Below are 20,319 nucleotides of genomic sequence, written 5' to 3'. Positions count from 1 at the left end.
ATGAACAATCATCGCAAATTGAATTATGGGGCGTTTCAGGCCCCTGAGTGAACAGGATTGCACACTTGATCACAAACAAGGGCTGTCAACTTCCCTTGCTTGGCTAATTGTTTGGACCGATGGCAAAGATGGCCGCGGGGATTCCCCCAAGTGTTAGGCGAGGGTAAGTGGAGGAGGGTGTGTCTTGTACGTGTTTGGAACGCAGCCCCAGAGACCACAATTGAGAGTATAAAAATGAGACCTGTGATAAAAGTAATTTTCAAAACAATAAAATACTTTATTGCTTGAGTAGCCTATTTACTACATGGTATACCCTGCAATTACACTTTGTATAATCTCACAATATTGACTGTCATTTTTAAGATGATAGACACCTTCCGTTACTTCTTAAGTTGTTTAGTGAAGTATTTAAAAAATATTTTATATCTTTAATAAAAAAATAAACAAGAAAGACAGTTGTTGATTGACCTGTCTTGTATGTCTGTCTTTGCAGCTGTATCCTCACAGAGAGGAAATGTAGATACTATTAACTGTAGATGTCAGAAATCGAATGAAGCATATAAGGAACAAAACATGTTAAACTTCAATGAGATGTAATATAACAGCTTGTTTGGTATTGCTATGTGGTGGGAGGTTTGAAACCTGACTTCTTCACTTGATGCTGTTTGCAAATAGAATACCTGTACATTCCTTAAAATGGTTGATAAAATATTTAAAATAAATCTTCATCTCATCCGAGGAACCTTTTCTCCAAGTGGAACTTCCATCAGTTTCTGTAAAGAAAGAGTAATATACACTTTCACACAATCTGAACCACAACAAAAACACTACATCAAAATTAACATTGAAACTATTTAGTGCAAACTTCCAGTCAGGCCACAAGCCTAACTGTGATGGATGACAGACCTTCAGCAGTCGATCCTGGTACACCCTGTCATCCTCCCCCTCCCCTTGTTGCTCCTCCACCTGGTACCTCTTGCAGGCAACTGTCACCTCTTGTTGTTCGTAGAGAAGAGCGGGGTCCAGGGTGTGTCCGTTAATGAGACTAACCAGGTACTCTCTGTAGTGTTTACTGCAATGGCCACACACAGAGACAGACATATTGAGAACAATGGCCACAAACGGAGACAGACATATTGAGAACAATGGCCACACACAGAGACAGACATATTGAGAACAATGGCCACAAACGGAGACAAAGCGAGAACAGCCTATCAGCCAGCAAAGGTTGTTTAAAAGTGAATATCATTAACTTTCCATGGCATGTCTTCAATACAATTAAACCCACATGATATGTGTGTGTGTGTGTATGTGTGGTAGTGCACATTTATAACAAACAATTAGGTATTGTGTGTGTGTGTGACTCACTCGCAGAGTCCAGCGTGTCCTGGCTGAGTTTGGACTCCACAGGGTGAGTCGATCTGCTGACCCCCGTCATCCTTCTGCTCCATCACTCCACATGCGTCTGAGTCACACAGAAAGATCAAATGAAAGTATGGGCAGAAAGATAAAAAAAATAGTCAAGTTCTCACATACAGCGCATTTGGAAAGTATTCAGACCCCTTGACTTTTTCCAAATGTTGTTACGTTACAGCCTTATTCTAAAATGGATGACATTTGTTTTTTTCCTCATTAATCTACACATAATACCCCATAATGACAAAGTGAAAACAGGTTTTTAGAATTTTTTGCACATTTATTAAAAATAATAAACAGAAATACCTTATCTACATAAGTATTCAGACCCTTTGCTATTTACATTTACATTTACATTTTAGTCATTTAGCAGACGCTAAATTACCTATGAGACTCGAAATTGAGCTCAGGTGAATCCTGTTTCCATTGATCATCCTTGATGTTTCTACAACTTGATTGGACCCACCTTGAGATGTTTCTACAACTTGATTGGACCCACCTGTGGTCAATTCAATTGATTGGACATGATTTAGAAAGGCACACACCTGTCTATATAAGGTCCCACAGTTGACAGTGCATGTCAGAGCAAAAACCAAGCCATGAGGTCGAAATAATTGTCCGTAGAGCTCCGAGACAGGATTGTGTCGAGGCACAGATCTGGGGAAGGGTACCAAAACATTTCTGTAGCATTGAAGGTCCCCAAGAACACAGTGGCCTCCATCATTCTTAAATGGAAGAAGTTTGGAACCACCAAGACTCTTCCTAGAGCTGGCCGCCCGGCCAAACTGAGCAATTGGGGGAGAAGGGCCTTGGTCAGGGAGGTGACCTAGAACCTGATGGACACTCTGGCAGAGCTCCAGAGTTCCTCTGTGGAGATGGGAGAACCTTCCAGAAGGACAACCATCTCTGCAGTACTCCACCAATCAGGCCTTTATGGTGGCCAGACGGAAGCCACTCCTCAGTAAAAGGCACATGACAGCCTGCTTGGAGTTTGCCAAAAGGCACCTAAAGGATTCAGACCATGAGAAACAAGATTCTCTGGTCTGATGAAACCAAGATTGAACTCTTTTTGGCCTGAATGCCAAGCGTCACGTCTGGAGGAAACCTGGCACCATTCCTACGGTGAAGCATGGTGGTGGCAGTATCATGCTGTGGGGATGTTTTTCAGTGACAGGGACTGGGAGACTAATCAGGAACGAGGGAAAGATTAATGGAGCAAAGTACAGAGAGATCCTTGATGAAAACCTGCTCCAGAGCGCTCAGGACCTCAGACTGGGGTGAAGGTTCACCTTCCAACAGGACAACGACCCTAAGCACACAGCCAAGACAAATCTCTAAATGTCCTTGAGTGGCCCAGCCAGAGCCCGGACTTGAACCCGATCGAACATCTCTGGAGAGACCTGAAAATAGCTGTTCAGAGACGCTCCCCATCCAACCTGACAGAGCTTGAGGATTTACAGAGAAGAATGGGACAAACTCCCCAAATACAGGTGCCAAGCTTTTAGCGTCATACTCAAGAAGACTCGAGGCTGTAATCGCTGCCAAAGGTGCTTCAACAAAGTACTTATGTAAATGTGAAATTAACGTTTTTTATTTTTAATACATTTGCAAACATTTCTAAACTGTTTTGTCATTATGGGGTATTGTGTGTAGATTGATGAGGGGGAAACAAATAAATAATACATTTTAGAATAAGGCTGTAACGTAACAAAATGTGGAAAAGGTCAAGGGGTTTGAATACTTTCCGAATGCACTGTAAGTGAGGATAAACAAGATGTTACTCTCACCAGTCTGTGTCCCATTAGGGGGGTCTGTGTTGAACTCAACAGCGTTCCTCTGTGGACAAAATACAAAACACCTCAGCTCAGAAACACAATTTTGAAATGACACCCCTGTAAGGTTCCCAGAACATTACCCATGTAACGTTCCCAGAACATTGTCTTTTGCATTGCCCGAACATTCCCTTTGTAACGTTCCCAGATCATTCCCCCTGTAACGTTCCCAGAACATTCCTTGTCTTTGTACCTGCAACAGGGCCTGTAGTCTGGCAGGCTCCCAGTCCCTGAGGTAAAAGAGACAGTCGCGTGGGTGATGAGCATGGAGACCTGTGATCTTACACTGGATTGTCTTACACGCCGTCTGACAGAGAGCGAGGGGGAGGGAGGGAGAGGGAAAGGGGTGAAGAAGGGAAAGAGAGAAAGGAAACAGACATGAGGATGGATGATGAGAAACCCCTGGCGGAATGAGAGATCCTTCCCTCTGACTGAATCCATTTAGTAAGACATTGTTTACTAGATCAGTGTTTCCCAACCAGTGGTATTTGGACCCCTGGGGGTACTTGGCCTATCCACACGGGGTACTTGAGAAGATTTGACCAGGCCTACTGGTAAAATGCACATGAGGGGGGTACTTCAGGGGTACTCCAGGCAGAGCAAAATTCAGTTGGTGGTACAGTAACTGAAAAAGGATGAGAACCACTGTCCTAGATAATATCCCTGTGCGTGGCTTACAGTATGGAAGGGATTGTTGCAGCCGCTGCAGAACTGGTATCTGCATTGGGAGCAGCTGAAATGCATGCAGCCTCCTTTGGTCAAGGCATACTGGAACCTGCAGTGAGGACAGGCTACGGAGAGGGATGACAAGAAGGGCCACATCATGGTGTTATAACAATTAGGATGATGAGATGGCATTGTGTGCCAGAAGTCAAGAGTCTCAAAGTAGGAGTGCTGATCTAGGATCAGGTCCTGTCTGTCCATATAATCTTATTCATTATGATCTAAAAGGGAAATCTGATCCTATATCAGCACCTACTCTAAAACTCTTTGAGAATACGGGCCAATAACTGCAGGTTGTTCAGGCTGACTGACTCACTGATGCCATTGTCCCGCAGGAACCCGGCCAGCCCCTGTCTCTGGTAGTCAGGGTCATTCTGTCTCTTCCACAACTGGAACTGCTCACAGGATACATCCTGGTGCTGCACTTCCCACTGACAGAGAGATAGAGAGAGAGGGAGGGGGGAGAGAGAGCGTGAGAGAGGAGGAGAAAGAAAGATGGAGAGAGAGACGGGCATCATTATTATTTGGGTCCCACATACATTGAGGGAAAAAAGTATTTGATCCCCTGCTGATTTTGTACGCTTGCCCACTGACAAAGACATGATCAGTCTATAATTTTAATGGTAGGTTTATTTGAACAGTGAGAGACAGAATAACAACAACAAAATGTTGCTTGGCGATGGTCTTGTAGCCCATTCCAGCCTTGTGTAGGTCTACAATCTTGTCCCTGACATCCTTAGAGAGCTCTTTGGTCTTGGCCATGGTGGAGAGTTTGGAATCTGATTGATTGATTGCTTCTGTGGACAGGTGTCTTTTATACAGGTAACAAGCTGAGAATAGGAGCACTCCCTTTAAGAGTGTGCTCCTAATCTCAGCTCGTTACCTGTATAAAAGACACCTGGGAGCCAGAAATCTTTTTGATTGAGAGGGGGTCAAATACTTATTTCCCTCATTAAAATGCAAATCAATTTATAACATTTTTGACATGTGTTTTTCTGGATTTTTTTGTTGTTATTCTGTCTCTCACTGTTCAAATAAACCTACCATTAAAATTATAGACTGATCATTTCTTTGTCATAGGGCAAATGTACAAAATCAGCAGGGATCAAATACTTTTTTCCCTCACTGTACATGTAGCTATGAAATGACATAATAGATAGCAGGCAAGGCAACAACAGTTATCTTTTGTACTTACAGGCTTTTTGCATTGGTTACAAAAGCTCTTCATACACGTGGGACAGGTGACTTTGAACTGGTTTCCATCATAGATAAACCCAAAGGTGCACTGAGGAGGAAAGAGGAGGGAGGAGAAGAGAAGAGAGGGGTGGGTGAAAAGTTCAGTAGAGAAGTAACTGTATATCTGATGGAGCTGGTTAGAAACCCACTCACGTGACAGCACCACAGGAACATGGGGTCCTTCATCAGAGCATGCTCCATCAGCTTCTTGTGGAAGAGCTCGTACACCTCACGATCCAGACAGTCTCGCAGCTAAACACACAACATCAATAACGATGTAATAACCATGTAATAGCACAAGCTTCAACAACACATGATCTCCCCATTTCCATCTGCCTATATCCCTAATAGGGTTGCAAAATTCAACAGGGAATTTTAGAAAAGTTTCTGAATTTTAGAAAATCATTCTATAGCTAGAGGTCTCCTGATATCTCCAGGAGTGATAAATATACTTTTTGTCTTAAAGGGATACTTTGGGATTTTGGCAATGAGGCCCTTTATCTACTTCCTCAGAGTCAGATTAATTCGTGGATTCCATTCTTATGTATCTGTGTCCAGTATAAAGGAATTTAGAGGTAATTTCAAGAGCCAATGCTAACTAGCGTTAGCACAATGGCTGGAAGTCTATGGGTATCTACTAGCATACTAGCAGATACCCATAGACTTCCAGTCATTGTGCTAACACTAGCTAGAATTGTCTCGTAAAACTACCTCCAACTTCCTTCATACTGGACACAGAGACATAAAAATGGAATCCGCGAATTAATCTGACTCTGGGGAAGTAGATAAAGGGCATCAAGTATTCCTTTAATATGTTGTCTACAGTCGTGGTCAAACATTCTGAGAATGACACAAGTATTGTTCTTCACAAAGTTTGCTGCTTCAGTGTTTTTAAATATTTTTGTCAGATGTTACTATGGTATACTGAAGTATAATTACAAGCATTCCATAAGTGTCAAAGGCTTTTATTGAAAATTACATTAAGTTTATTACATTTACGTCATTTAGCAGACGCTCTTATCCAGAGCAATTAGGGTTAAGTGCCTTGCTCAAGGGCACATCGACAGATTTTTCACCTAGTTGGCTCGGGGATTAGAACAAGCGACCTTTCGGTTACTCGCACAACGCTCTTAACCACTAAGCTACCCGCCACCATGCAAAGAGTCAATATTTGCAGTGTTGACCCTTCTTTTTCAAGACCTCTGCAATCTGCCCTGGCATGCTGTCAATTAACTTCTGGGCCACATCCTGACTGATAGCAGCCCATTATTGCATAATCAATGCTTGGAGTTTGTCCGAATTTGTGGGTTTTTGTTTGTCCACCCGCCTCTTGAGGATTGACCACAAGTTCTCAATGGGATTAAGGTCTGAGGAGTTTCCTGGCCATGAAGCCAAAATTTTGATGTTTTGTTCCCAGAGCCACTTAGTTATCACTTTTGCCTTATGGCAAGGTGCTCAATCATGCTGGAAAAGGCATTGTTTGTCACCAAACTGTTCTTGGATGGTTAGGAGAAGTTGCTCTCGGAGCATGTGTTGGTACCATTCTTTATTCATGGCTGTGTTCTTAGACAAAATTGTGAGTGAGCCCACTCCCTTGGCTGAGAAGCAACCCCACACATGAATGGTCTCAGGATGCTTTACTGTTGGCATGACACAGGACTTTACCCCAGTCGTCAGCAGTCCAATCCCTGTACTTTTTGCAGAATCTCAGTCTGTCCCTAATGTTGTTCCTGGAGAGAAGTGGCTTCCTCGCTGCCCTTCTTGACACCAGGCCATCCAGATGCACTCACACCTGCCTGCTGCCATTCCTGAGCAAGCTCTGCACTGGTGATGCCCCGATTCCGCAGCTGAATCAACTTTACTCCTGGCGCTTGCTGGACTTTCTTGGGCGCCCTGAAGCCTTCTTCACAACAATTGAACCTCTCTCCTTGAAGTTTTTGATGATCCGATAAATGGTTGATTTAGGTGCAATCTTACTAGCAGCAATATCCTTGCCTGTGAAGCCCTTTTTGTGCAAGGCAATGATGACGGCACGTGTTTCCTTGCAGGTAACCATGGTTAACCGAGGAAGAACAATGATTTCAAGCACCACCCTCCTTTTAAAGCTTCCAGTCTGTTATTCTAACTCAATCAGCATGACAGAGTGATCTCCAGCCTTGTCCTCGTCAACACGCTCACCTGTGTTAACGAGAGAATCACTGACATGATGTCAGCTGGTCCTTTTGTGGCAGGGCTGAAATGCAGTGGAAATGTTTTTTTGGGATTAAGTTCATTTTAATTGCAATTAATCTGATCACTCTTCATAACATTCTGGAGTATATGCAAATTGCCATCATAAAAACTGAGGCAGCATACTTTGTGAAAATTAATATTTGTGTCATTCTCAAAACTTTTGACCACGACTGTAGTACTGTCTTTTTGCTAGCTAGGGCCATCTACCTTAAATGCTGTCTGTCTTCCCAGTAGCCTACTTGGTGTGTGAACTGCTCACTGCTCATAACTTGCAGATGATTGTTGACACATCAACCAGGATTAGGGGCAGGGCAATTTGTGACTTGTGGTTTTGGTAATCGGTGTCAGCGGCGGTCTCGTCGTCAAAACTAAGACCGTCGCCGAAACAAAGACGATACTGCCGAGATGTTCGAGGAAGGAAAGAGAGGAAGGCTCCACACCACTCTCACTTTAGTATTTTACCTAGTTATTTTCAGATCTAATTGAGCTATTTTGTAGCTTTGGCAACTATATGTGTGTGTTTTCTATCCCAGTAGGCTTTACAGACGCTCCTCTCCCCGTGGCTGCAACCCTTCTAATTTAGTGTACCCTGCGCGCACAACCCATGTGGTATTTCTGGTCTCCAGCAGCGTTTGGAACTGCTGATCTGCGGTAAAGATTGGCGAGTTAATCTCAGCCTATGCTGCCCTTCAATCCCTAGACGTTTTGGCCCTGATGGAGACATCACCACAGAGAACACTGCTACTCCAGCTGCTCTCTCTTCATCTGACTACATTTTCTCTCATAGTCCGACAGCATCTGGTCATCGCGGAGGTGGCACAGGGCTGCTCATTCATCCTAAATGGAGATTTTCTATTTTCTCCCTCTCTCACTTGTCCATCTCCTCATTTGAATTCTATGCTGTCACTGTCACTTGTCCACTCAAGCTTAACATTATTGTCATCTACTGTATCGCCCACCAGGTGCCCTTAGAGTTCCTCAATGAGCTTGACACCTTGATAAGCTCATTTTGTCTCACTGCTCTTCGTACTGGGCGACTTCACCCTCCCGACGTCTGCCTTCGATTCATTTCTTTCCTTTCCTTGCCTCTTGACCTCACCCTTTCCCAGTCCCCTCCCACTCATGAGGCAGGCAATACGCTTGACCTCGTCTTTACTAGAGGCTGTTTGCCGACTAATCTCACGGCAATCCTCCTCCAGGTGTCTGATCACTACTTTGTTTCTTTTCTGTCTCCCTCTTCTCCAATCCTACCCCTGAGCCCCTACCCAGATGGTCATGTGCCGTCGCAATCTGCGCCCTCTCTCTCTCCCACTACTTCTCCTTCCTATCCTATCATCTCTCTCTTCTGCTAAATCCTTCTCCCTCCTGTCTCCTGATTCTGCCTCTTCGACCCTAATATCCTCCCTTTCCGCATTATACTGTATGACTCACACTGTCACCTTTCCTCCAGGCTGGCTCGGTCCTCCCTTTCTGCTCAGTGGCTGAGAGACTCATTGCGAGCTTACAGAACAGGGCTGTGGGCAGCTGAGCGAAAATGGAGGAAAACTAAACTTCCGGTGGAACTATCATCCTTTCACTCCCTCCTCTCTACCTTCTCTTCCTCTGTATCCCCTGCTAAAGCCACTTTCTATCACTCTAAATTTCAAGCTTCTGCCTCTAATCCTAGGAAACTCTTTTCCACCTTCTCCTCCCTCCTTAATCCTCCTACCTCTCTGCGGAAGACTTTGTCAACCACTTTGAAAATAAGGTTTACAACATCCGCTCCTCAAGTGCCATCCGTTTTGTCACCAAAGCCCCATATACTACTCACCATTGTGACCTGTACGTTCTTGTTGGCTGGCCCTCACTACATATTCGTCGCCAAACCCACTGGCTCCAGGTCATCTATAAATCACTGCTAGGCAAATCCCCGCCTTATCTTAGCTCACTGGTCACCATAGCAACACCCACCCGTAGTCTGCGCTCCAGCAGGTATATCTCACTGGTCATCCCCAAAGCCAACACCTCCTTTGGACGCCATTCCTTCCAGTTCTCTGCTGCCAATGACTGGAACGAACTGCAAAAATCTCTGAAGCTGGAGACTCTTATCTCCCTCACTAACTTTAAGCATCAGTTGTCAGAGCAGCTTACCGATCACTGCACCTGTACACAGCCATTTTGAAATTAGCCCACCCAACTACCTCATCCCCATATTGTTATTTATTTAGCTAATTTGCACCCCAGTATCTCTATTTGCACATCATCTTTTGCACATCTATCATTCCAGTGTTAATACGTAATTGTAACTATTTTGCACTAAGGCCTATTTATTGCCTTACCTCCATAATTTACTACATTCGCACACACTGTATGTATATTTTCTGTTGTATTTTTGACTTTTTGTTTTGTTTCTCCCATATGTAACTCTTTGCTTTATCTTTGCCAGGTCGCAGTTGTAAATGAGAACTTGTTCTCAACTGGCCTACCTGGTTAAATATATATTTTTTTTTTATTCACTCAACCTATTGAGTCCACTGGTCCCACTCACACAGAACTATGCTACGTCTTGACCTCTTTCTCCCCTCTCTATCCAGATGAAATTCTGCGAACAGTGAGTTCCGGCCGTCCGAGAACCTGCCCGCTCGACCATCTCTTGAGACCTTCTCCCATTCCTCACTTCCCTCATCAACTCATCCCTGACCACTGGCTGCATCCCCTCTGACTTCAAAATGGCCAGAGTCACTCCCCTCCTCAAGAAACCAACATTCGACCTCTCTGACGTCAAAAACTACAGACTAGTATAATTTCTTTCTTTTCTTTCCAAACCAATTGAATGCTGTCTCTGACTAACTCTTTCGATAACTCTCTCAGAACAATCTTCTTGACCCTAACCAGTCAGGCTTCAAGACGGGTCACTCAACCGAGACTGCTCTTCTGTGTCATGGCCGCACTGCCAAAGCTGACTCTCTCTCCTCTGTTCTCATCCTCCTAGATCTATCCACTGCCTTTGACACTGTGAACCATCAGATCCTCCTCTCCACCCTCTCAGGCTCTGCAAACCCTTGGATTGCATCCTCCCTGGCAGGCCGCTCCTAACAGGTGACATGGAGAGGATCTGTGTCTGCACCACTTACTCTCACTACTGGTGTTCCCCAGGGCTCGGATCTAGGCCCTATCCTCTTCTCTCTATACACAAAGTCACTCAGCTCTGTCATATCCTCACATTGTCTCTTTTATCATTGCTATGTGGATGACACTCAACTACTTTTCTACTTCCTCCCTTCTGACATCCCAGGTGGCAACACGTATCTCTGCATGCCTGGAAAATATCTCAGCTTGGATGTCGGCCCACTACCTCAAGCTCAACCTCGACAAGACGGAGCTGCTCTTCCTCCCGGGAAAGGCCTGCCCGCTCCAAGACCTCTCCATCACGGTTGACAACTCCACGGTGTCCCCCTCCCAGAGTGCAAAGAATCTTGGCCTGACCCTGGACAACACCCTGTCGTTCTTTGCAAACATCAAAGCATTGACTCCCTCCTGCAGGTTCATGCTCTACAACATCCATAGAGTATGATCTTACCTCACACAGGAAGCGGTGCAGGTCCTAATCCAGGCACTTGTCATCTCCCGTTTGGACTACTGCAACTCGCAGGCTGGGCTCCCCGTTTGTGCCATCAGGCCCCTGCAACTTATCCAGAACGATGCAGCCCGCTTGGTGTTCAACCATCCCAAATTCTCCCATGTCACCCCGCTCCTCCACACACACCACTGGCTTCCAGTCAAAGCTCGCGTCCACTACAAGACCATGGTACTTGCCAACGGAGCAGCAAGAGGAACTCTCCCTCCCTACCTTCAGGCTCTGCTCAAACCCTACACCCCAACCCGAGTAATCCGTTCTGCCACCTCTGGTCTCTTGGCACTCCCACCCGTACGGAAGGACAGCTCCCACTCAGCCCAGTCCAAGCTCTTCTCTGTCCTGTCACCCCAATGGTAGAACCAGCTTCCCCCAGAAGCTAGGACAGCAGAGTCCCTGTCCATCTCCCAAAAACATCTGAAACCCTACCTCTTCAAAGAGTATCTTAAATAATCCCACAGCACCCCTCCCCAACTTTTTCCCCCCCTACTAGCACTGACTTTGCTGATAGCTACGTTATTGAGGAAAAATGTACTTACTATGTCTGAGATGTGGTCGCATCTAGCTATCTTTAACTTGAATACACTAACTGTAAGTCGCTCTGGATAAGAGCGTCTGCTAAATGACACACATTTTAAAATGTAGAAAATAACCTTCCTCCCTTATATCTCCATCTTTCCTTCTATAGTACAGTTGAAGTCGGAAGTTTACATACACCTTAGCCAAATACATTTAAACTCAGTTTTTCACAATTCCTGACATGTAAACCTAGTAAAAATTCCCTCTTAGGTCAGTTAGGATCACCAATTTATATTAAGAATGTGAAATGTCAGAATAATAGTAGAGAATGATTCATTTCAGCTTTTATTTATTTCATCACATTCCCAGTGGGTCAGAAGTTTACATACACTCAATTAGTATTTGGTAGCATTGCCTTTAAATTGTTTAACTTGGGTCAAACGTTTCGGGTAGCCTTCCACAAGCTTTCCACAATTTGGTGAATTTTTGGCCCATTCCTCCTGACAGAGCTGGTGTAACTGAGTCAGGTTTGTAGGCCTCCTTTCTCGCACACGCTTTTTCAGTTCTGCCCACAAATGTTATATATATAGGATTGAGGTCAGGGCTTTGTGATGGCCACTCCAATACCTTGACTTTGTTGTCCTTAAGCCATTTTGCCACACCTTTGGAAGTATGCTTGGGGTCATTGTCCATTTGGAAGACCCATTTGCGACCAAGCTTTAACTACCTGACTGATGTCTTGAGATGTAGCTTCAATATATCCACATAATTTTCCTTCCTCATGATGCCATCTATTTTGAGAAGTGCACCAGTCCCTCCTGCAGCAAAGCACCCCCACAGCATGATGCTGCCACCCCCGTGCTTCACGGTTGGGATGATGTTCTTTGGCTTGCAAGCAACCCCCCTTTTTCCTCCAAACATAACGATGGTCATTATGGCCAAACAGTTCCATTTGTGTTTCATCAGACCAGAGGACATTTCTCCAAAAAGTACGATCTTTGTCTCCATGTGCAGTTGCAAACCGTAGTCTGGCTTTTTTATGGCGGTTTTGGAGCAGTGGCTTCTTCCTTGCTGAGCGGCCTTTCAGGTTATGTCGATATAGGACTCGTTTTACTGTGGATATTGATACTTTCGTACCTGTTTCCTCCAGCATCTTCACAAGGTCCTTTGCTGTTGTTCTGGGATTGATTTGCACTTTTCACAACAAAGTACGTTAATCTCTAAGAGACAGAACGCGTCTCCTTTCTGAGCGGTATGACGGCTGCGCAGTCTCATGGTGTTTATACTTGCGTACTATTGTTTGTACAGATGAACGTGGTACCTTCAGGCGTTTGGAAATTGCTCCCAAGGATGAACCAGACTTGTGGAGGTCTACAATTTTTTTTTCGGAGGTCTTGGCTGATTTCTTTTGATTTTCCCATGATGTCAAGCAAAGAGGCACTGAGTTTGAAGGTAGGCCTTGAAATACATCCACAGGTACATCTCCAATTGACTCAAATGATGTCAATTAGCCTATCAGAAGCTTCTAAAGCCATTACATCATTTTCTGGAATTTTCCAAGCTGTTTAAAAGCACAGTCAACTTAGTGTATGTAAACTTCTGACCCACTGGAATTGTGATACAGTGAATTATAAGTGAAATAATCTGTCTGTAAACAATTGTTGGAAAAATTACTTGTGTCATGCACAAAGTAGATGTCCTAACCGACTTGCCAAAACTATAGTTTGTTATCAAGAAATTTGTGGAGTGGTTGAAAGACGAGTTTTAATGACTCCAACCTAAGTGTATGTAAACTTCCGACTTCAACTGTATGTACCTGGATGTCCAGGGTAGAGAAGTAGCTGTCCAGGTGCTCAGGGTCGTTGATGTCTGGTCCTGCACACACGGGACACACCATGTCTCTAATGTGTTTGTCTCTTACAGCGATGGTGAAGTGCTGCGTGAAACATTCGTGGCACACCGAGCACTGACACGAGGTCAGGGACTGCATCTGTGATCGGTACAGAGAATTCATACAGGATCAAGGATAAGGAGCAACACTTTAAAGACCATACAGGGAGGAGGTAATAAGAGCTCATCATCCACTCCAAGGCAAAGACAGACAGAGCCCCAGCAGCCCACCTTGCTGTGGGGGAAGATGCTGAGGCAGCAGGGGCACTCGTTGTTGAGGAGGCGGCGGAGGAACTCCCTGTCCTGGGACTCTCTGACAGCCTGGATGACGTCCTCCAGGGAGTACTGGGCCTCAGGCTCCTGGAGTAGAGAGAGGGCCAGCTCACAGCGCCCCCAGCTCGGCAGCTCGTACAACGCCAGCAGGCGCCTGCACATCCGCTGAGGTAACACAATGTAGGTTCATGGTGATAAACAATCAGGTTATTTGTTTTGTGTGTGTGGTCTTGAACATTGTTGTTCATCAAGTTCTGCTGGCTCTCGTGCACACACACACACCTGTTTGTCGGGGCTCTTGGCATCGATAGGGGCCTCTAGCGAGTCGCTCCAGATGCGCTGGTGGAAGGGCTCCAGGAGGGGCCTCTGCAGCACGGACAGAGCCCCCTGCACCTCTCCTCCACTCAGACGCAGAGCCTCCTCACACTGGGACGCCTCCCGGAAACCCAGAGAACGCAGCTCGCGCATCTACACACACCAGAGACAGACGCAGTCAGACTGGATACTGCAGTGGATGTACTTTGCATATAGGCTTACACAGACTAACTCAGTCAACTCTAAGCTCTTGGTTACTTGAGTTGATATCGAAAGTGTTTATCCGTCTTGAGTGACCATTTGGGTCAGTTGACATGTCTGGTTCTCACCTTGACCTGTCTGTCTCTGAGCAGCTGACGGACTGCTCTCTCAGTGTCGCCTCCTGCTGCCAGCCATGCCTGCTTGGCCTCAACCCTGGACAGCTGCACCCCCTCTCCCAGCAGCACACTGGGACTCTGCTGCTCTGTCGAACCCCCATCCTGCTCGGTGTTATCCTGCGGCCCAGAAACCCCTGCTTTGTAGTTCTGCAAAGCAGCTGAAGCCGCCATGGCACAGATCTCATCCAGTAGGTGGGGCAGCTCTGATTTTAGCCAATCGCAGGGGTTGACGTTGCTGCCCCCGGAAAAGCAGAGGGCTGCGTAGACCTCCTCAGGGCCCACTCCCTTCTTCTCTCCCTCCTGAGGAAGGACATTAGGTTAGCAGTTAGAAAACGATAGTAGCAGTTCATCTGGTTTTAATTCACATTGTGTCCATTTGTACTCCACCTACTCGTATTTGATGGACAAGTTTCAGCCCATCATCCCTCATCAGGTTCTGTCTCTTGATGTCGATGTTCACCCTGGGAGGGATCTGTGGACGGACTTGGGGCGTAGAAGGAGGCGAAGCTAAGTCTTTGATTGGAGACTGCAGGGGGAGGGACTTGAGGCTGGTGACAGCAGGATCATTACACGGCAAGTTGCACATCTCACAAACCACTACAGGCTGAGAGTTCACATAGGTGCAGAACTCACACATCCACTAAAGAGAGAGAGAGAGAGACGGCATGGGGGGATTAAAACAGAAATTATACGCTGAAATGATTAGGTCTCACAGAACATTCCAATAGTAGAGACTATTTAAACCACTGGGGGTCAAACCTCTGTTTCGTTATCTGACGTGGGTCCTGGCATGGAGAGTACTGGAGTACTGGGGAGTCCTGGCGTGATAGAGGGACGGGTGGCCAGACGGGGGCGCTCACACACCTCACAGAGTATACTGCTGCCCTGGTTCACAACCGTACAGCTCTTACACTGCCACTCTACGAAAAAGGTCAGAGACAGTAGATTAATAAATAGCCTTGTATTGATCTAGCTCAGTTTCTGTCTATGACTGTATAATTACATTACTGATGTATTATCACTGCTATAGAGGCACAGATGACATGAACACCTCAAACAGGACAGGATAGGTGACTGATATGTTGTTTTAATGAACGTCACATGAAAACTACTCAACAGTTGACCCATGTATATGAATCTGACCTGTGTTGGATGGCGGTTGCCCTGGGTCCTCCTGAACTATAAGGGAAGCGATGGCCAGGCGGGGTCGTTCACAGGTCACACACAGCACGGCCTTCACCTCGTTGACTGTAGTGCACTGAGCACACTCCCACGAGGAAAGAGAGTGGCTGATAAAGAGGAGAAACACGAGTGAGAGAAATAAGTGTGTGTGTGTGTGTGTGTGTGTGTGTGTGTGTGTGTGTGTGTGTGTGTGTGTGTGTGTGTGTGTGTGTGTGTGAGTGTGTGTGAGTGTGTGTGTGTGTGTGTGTGTGGAGTCAAATATTAACACTTCCTAATTTCTAACCTTAAAGCTCTTTTTGGTTTGGCGTGGGAAACAATTGTCCTGTTGTGACCCCCGCGGTCAGGGTGAGAATGGTACAGTCTGTCACACTCCAGACACAGCCTCTGAGAACAGGTGGAGCAATGGGCAGAGACTTGGGACACACCACAGAGGGTACAGGTCTCTAAGGGGGGGGAGTTTAAAAAGATGATCAGTGTTAAGTTTAGAATAGAATATTCAAAGAAATCGAGGATAAAAAGTGAAATGATGGTCAAAGCTATTACCCATATCTTACCCTGTATTCTATCTCTCCTGTGATTGGCTCTGGACGGGTGCAGGTGGTAGAGGAGGTCACATGACTGACAGAAGGGAAGAGAACCACAGGACAGGCAGAGGAGAGAGGGAGTGGCACCGCACAAATCACACATCCCATCTTAGAAAGCAGAGAGAAAGGAGCAGTAAGGGGTTTGTCATCAGCTGACACTACAACACATTTGCCAGATGACATAAATGCCAGCGGACAGAAAGCAGGCAGGTGGCTAAGTGACAGGTAGACTGGTACAGGGAATGGCTGCTTGTCTCACCAGTAGGAGTGGTGGGGGCATGTCCTAGTCCAGGACTGGGTGCAGGTTTGGGTGGAGGAGACAGCGGCTGAAGGTCTTTCCCCCTGTCCTCTCCTGGTGGAATGACCACCGCATCAGACATCAGCTCTGGTTCATCCTGAGGAGAGCAGAATAGCCATTAGTCAGCATGGCAACACTAATAACAGAAAGAGGTAGAGGTAGAAACAGACGAACCAATTAACCACCAACTGTACGTTACACAGACCTGGGTTGTCTTCTGTAGACTAGGGAATGGGATGATATTGCTGTACATTTCTGGGTGAGCATGTGTACCCTGACAGGCAAAAAACAACACATTACCACATAAGAGAGCAAACATGGAAACATGTCTTTGTGGTCATCCTCAAATTGAGAATTACAGAAATGTAAACGTTTTTATGAGATAATAACCCTCGTAGATTTCTCTCATATGAATGTTCACCTTGATGAGCATGTCCAATTCCATGCGCAGGATCATGACCTCAATAGTCACCGCAGCAACCTTCTCAACGTCTGGATCTGTGACATCATCAGGGAAGCTGAGGCCATCTGGCTGCTGTTTGGTGTAACCGTAAAGAAATAGGACTGACCTGCCACCCTGTAGAAAAGAAAGCAGACAGTAGAATAAATCACTGACTCAAATGAGTGAAAAAGTAAACTCAAATGCTTTAAATATCAGTACCCACGATTCTAGGTCTATGACCTACTACGGCACTCTAAACATCGCTTATTAATCCACTCCCTTTTTGAACCATCTGACAATTCATCGTGAAATAAATGGATAAGATAACCTTCAGACTCTGTAATCCGTACTATGCATAAGGAAGTCTATCATTATACTGTAAGAATAGGGCTGGAAGTTCCTGACAGGGTTTAGAGAGGCCTCTCTCTCTCCTCACCTTGATGGCGTCCACGGTAGCCCTGAAGACTGGGTTGTTGTGTTTGACACTCCGCCAGTACTTGGGCCTGCTGGGGCTGGTCAGGTTACAGCCATACTTCTCCAGGATACTCAAGGCTTTAAACAGCCGGCCCAAAGACTCTAGGACCTGGGGAGGGAGGGTAGCAGGAGGGCAGACAGGGAGAAAGAAAGCATAGCTATGTGAAGACGGTAAGGAGGCACATAATGTGAAACAAGGGATACAGTTGAATGTCAAAACATGTCTCACCTCTTGCCTTCTGTGCCCTGTGATGTTCTCTGTCACCATGGTCTGTGCTGTGATGTGGTGAAACTTGTCACACAGGGACAGAGGGATGTTGGCCATTACCTGGACATCAGCCTTTACCAACTGGGCAGAGCCTGAGGAGGATAAGAGGGACTCAGCTCTCCTCCGCACCTCCTCAAACGGGACAGACTGGGTACTCATCATTCAGACTCTGGGGGAGAGAGATAAATAATGACAGTATGGTCAACTCTGGGCTGGGATTGTTGGCTGATATACAGTGCATTCAGAAATTATTCAGACCCCTTGACTTTTTCCACATTTTGTTACGTTACAGCCTTATTCTAAAATTGATTAAATAAATAAAAATCCTCATCAATCTAAACACAATACCCCATAATGACAAAGCGAAAACAGGTTTTTAGAATTTTTGCACATTTATAAAAAAACTAAAACAGAAATAAGTATTCAGATCCTTTGCTATGAGACTCAAAATTGAGCTCAGGTGCATCCTGTTTCCATTGTTCATCCTTGAGATGTTTCGATGTTTCTACAACTTGATTGGAGTCCACCTGTGGTAAATTCAATTGATTGGACATGATTTGGAAAGGCCCACACCTGTCTATATAAGGTCCCACAGTTGACAGTGCAGTTAGAGCAAAAACCAAGCCATGAAGTCGAAGGAATTGTCCGTAGAGCTCCGAGACAGGATTGTGTCGAGGCACAGATCTGGGGAAGGGTACCAAAACATTTCTGTAGCATTGAAGGTCCCCAAGAACACAGTGGCCTCCATCATTCTTAAATGGAAAAAGTTTGGAACCACCAAGACTCTTCCTAGAGCTGGCCGTCCGGCCAAACTGAGCAATCGGGGGTGAAGGCTCTTGGTAAGGGAGGTGACCAAGAACCCGATGGCAGAGCTCTGGCAGAGCTCCAGAGTTCTTCTGTGGAGATGGGAGAACCTTCCAGAAGAACAACGATCTCTGCAGAACTCCACCAATCAGGCCTTTATGGTAGAGTGGCCGGATGGAAGCCACTCCTCCGTAAAAGGCACATGACAGCCCACTTGGAGTTTGCCAAAAGGCACCTAAAGACTCCTAGACCATGAGAAGCAAGATTATCTGGTCTGATGAAACCAAGATTTAACTCTTTGGCCTGAATGCCAAGTGTCACGTCTGGAGGAAACCTGCCCCCATCCCTACGGTGAAGCATGATGGTGGCAGCATCATGCTGTGAGGATGTTTTTCAGCGGCAGGGACTGGGAGACTAGTCAGGATCGAGGGAAAGATGAACGGAGCAAAGTACAGAGATCCTTGATGAAAACTGGCTCCAGAGCACTCAGGACCTCCGACTGGGGCGTAGGTTCACCTTCCAACAGGACAACGACCCTAAGCACACAGCCAAGACAACGCAGGAGTGGCTTCGGGACAAGTCTTTGAATGTCCTTGAGTGGCCCTGCCAGAGCCCGGACTTGAACCTGATCTAACATCTCTGGGGACCTGAAAATAGCTGTGCAGCAATGCTTCCCATCCAAACTGACAGAGCTTGAGAGGATCTGCAGAGAAGAATGGGAGAAACTCCCCAAATACAGGTGTGCCAAGCTTGTAGTGTCATACCCAAGAAGACTCGAGGCTGTAATCACTGCCAAAGGTGCTTCAACAAAGTCCTGAGTAAAGGGTCTGAATACTTACTTAAATGTTATCCGTTTTTTTTATTTTTTTTTATACATTTGCAAACATTTCTAAAAACCTGTTTTTGCTTTGTCATTATGGGGTATTGTGTGTAGATTGATGAGGGGAAAAAACAATGTAATCCATTTTAGAATAAGGCTGTAACGTAATACTTTTCGAATGCACTGTTGGTAGGCCTAGTACCGTCTTCTATGTAGCTAGCTAGCTAGCTGAGTGTAGTGTCTATGTAGCAACTCTATCTACTGTGACGATTGAAGTACGTTGAAGTTGGATGTCCGGTGTAGCTCAGTTGGTAGAGCATGGCGCTTGCAACGCCAGGGTTGTGGGTTTGATTCCCACGGGGGGGCAGTATGAATAAACGTAAGCACTCACTAACTGTAAGTCGCTTTGGATAAGATCGTCTGCTTAAATGTAAGTTAGCTATTGTTATCTCAAAATGACACAGTGACACTAGATAGCTGTGAACTTTACAGTTAGTAGATGTACTGAAATTGAAGTGGCAAATTTAGTTGGCTGGCAAGTCTATTTCTGACCATGCGTCAGCTAACTTATTCCTGTTTGACTGGCTAGCAGGTTGAAATCGAAAGTTTATGATGACAGTCAGATCAGTGCTTGTCTTACCTTTATCTTCAGCGTTTCCAGATGTATTTTATGATCCAGGTCCTTCTGAATCCAATAGACTTTAATATCAAGGCAATATGTAGCTACATTTCCAGAGTCACGTCGTTCTTCTGAATCTTTTCTTTAAAAGAATAAAGTCACAACAGTAGAAATGTAATTTATTTGACGCGGAAGTCATCAAGAGGGGCGGCACAGAAGGAGCCAAAATCTTTGGGGGCGGACTGTAGATTAAACATCGATGTACACTACCCTCTAGTGGTCATAGATATATCAGTTACCTGTAATTACACTGACTTGAGTTCACAACATTGTTATTACATTATTATAAATCAATCACCTCAATCAATCATGTTTTGGATACTTCATCTTCTTTAGGACAGT

At 45.5% G+C, this 20,319-nt stretch overlaps 1 protein-coding gene across 1 annotated transcript; it reads right to left on the bottom strand.

Annotated features, from left to right (window-relative positions):
* Positions 1–253: 253 nt before the first annotated feature.
* On the bottom strand, positions 254–20,124 carry LOC121569228 (E3 ubiquitin-protein ligase RNF31). The gene is made up of 24 exons (XM_041880024.1): positions 19,939–20,124; positions 17,636–17,843; positions 17,369–17,515; positions 16,912–17,067; positions 16,696–16,764; positions 16,452–16,587; positions 16,163–16,300; positions 15,892–16,051; positions 15,570–15,715; positions 15,186–15,346; positions 14,818–15,066; positions 14,379–14,726; positions 14,017–14,202; positions 13,693–13,899; positions 13,388–13,561; positions 5,361–5,459; positions 5,167–5,256; positions 4,288–4,402; positions 3,927–4,039; positions 3,442–3,555; positions 3,204–3,252; positions 1,369–1,465; positions 907–1,072; positions 254–773 (listed from the first exon to the last, which is right to left on the bottom strand). Exons 2-24 carry the CDS (start codon positions 17,834–17,836, stop codon positions 726–728), a joined length of 3,369 nt encoding a protein of 1,122 aa, XP_041735958.1. The 5' UTR covers positions 17,837–17,843; positions 19,939–20,124; the 3' UTR covers positions 254–725.
* Between the last annotated feature and the right edge of the window lie 195 nt (positions 20,125–20,319).

Source organism: Coregonus clupeaformis, chromosome 7, assembly GCF_020615455.1.
Source record: "Coregonus clupeaformis isolate EN_2021a chromosome 7, ASM2061545v1, whole genome shotgun sequence".
Taxonomy (NCBI): Eukaryota; Metazoa; Chordata; class Actinopteri; order Salmoniformes; family Salmonidae; genus Coregonus; species Coregonus clupeaformis.
Note: the sequence above shows the minus strand (reverse complement) of the source record. Positions and strands in the feature narration are given on the sequence as shown.

What these genes read in the sequence shown, in the direction of transcription:
- LOC121569228 (XM_041880024.1), bottom strand. Translation starts at nt 17,836, where the DNA reads ATGATGAGTACCCAGTCTGTCCCGTTTGAGGAGGTGCGGAGGAGAGCT. An exon ending in TGTTCCTGTGGTGCTGTCAC is followed by an intron (nt 5,257 to 5,360) that starts GTGAGTGGGTTT and finishes TTTCCTCCTCAG; the next exon opens with TGCACCTTTGGGTTTATCTA. An exon ending in GCAACAATCCCTTCCATACT is followed by an intron (nt 3,556 to 3,926) that starts GTAAGCCACGCA and finishes GCTCTCTGTCAG; the next exon opens with ACGGCGTGTAAGACAATCCA.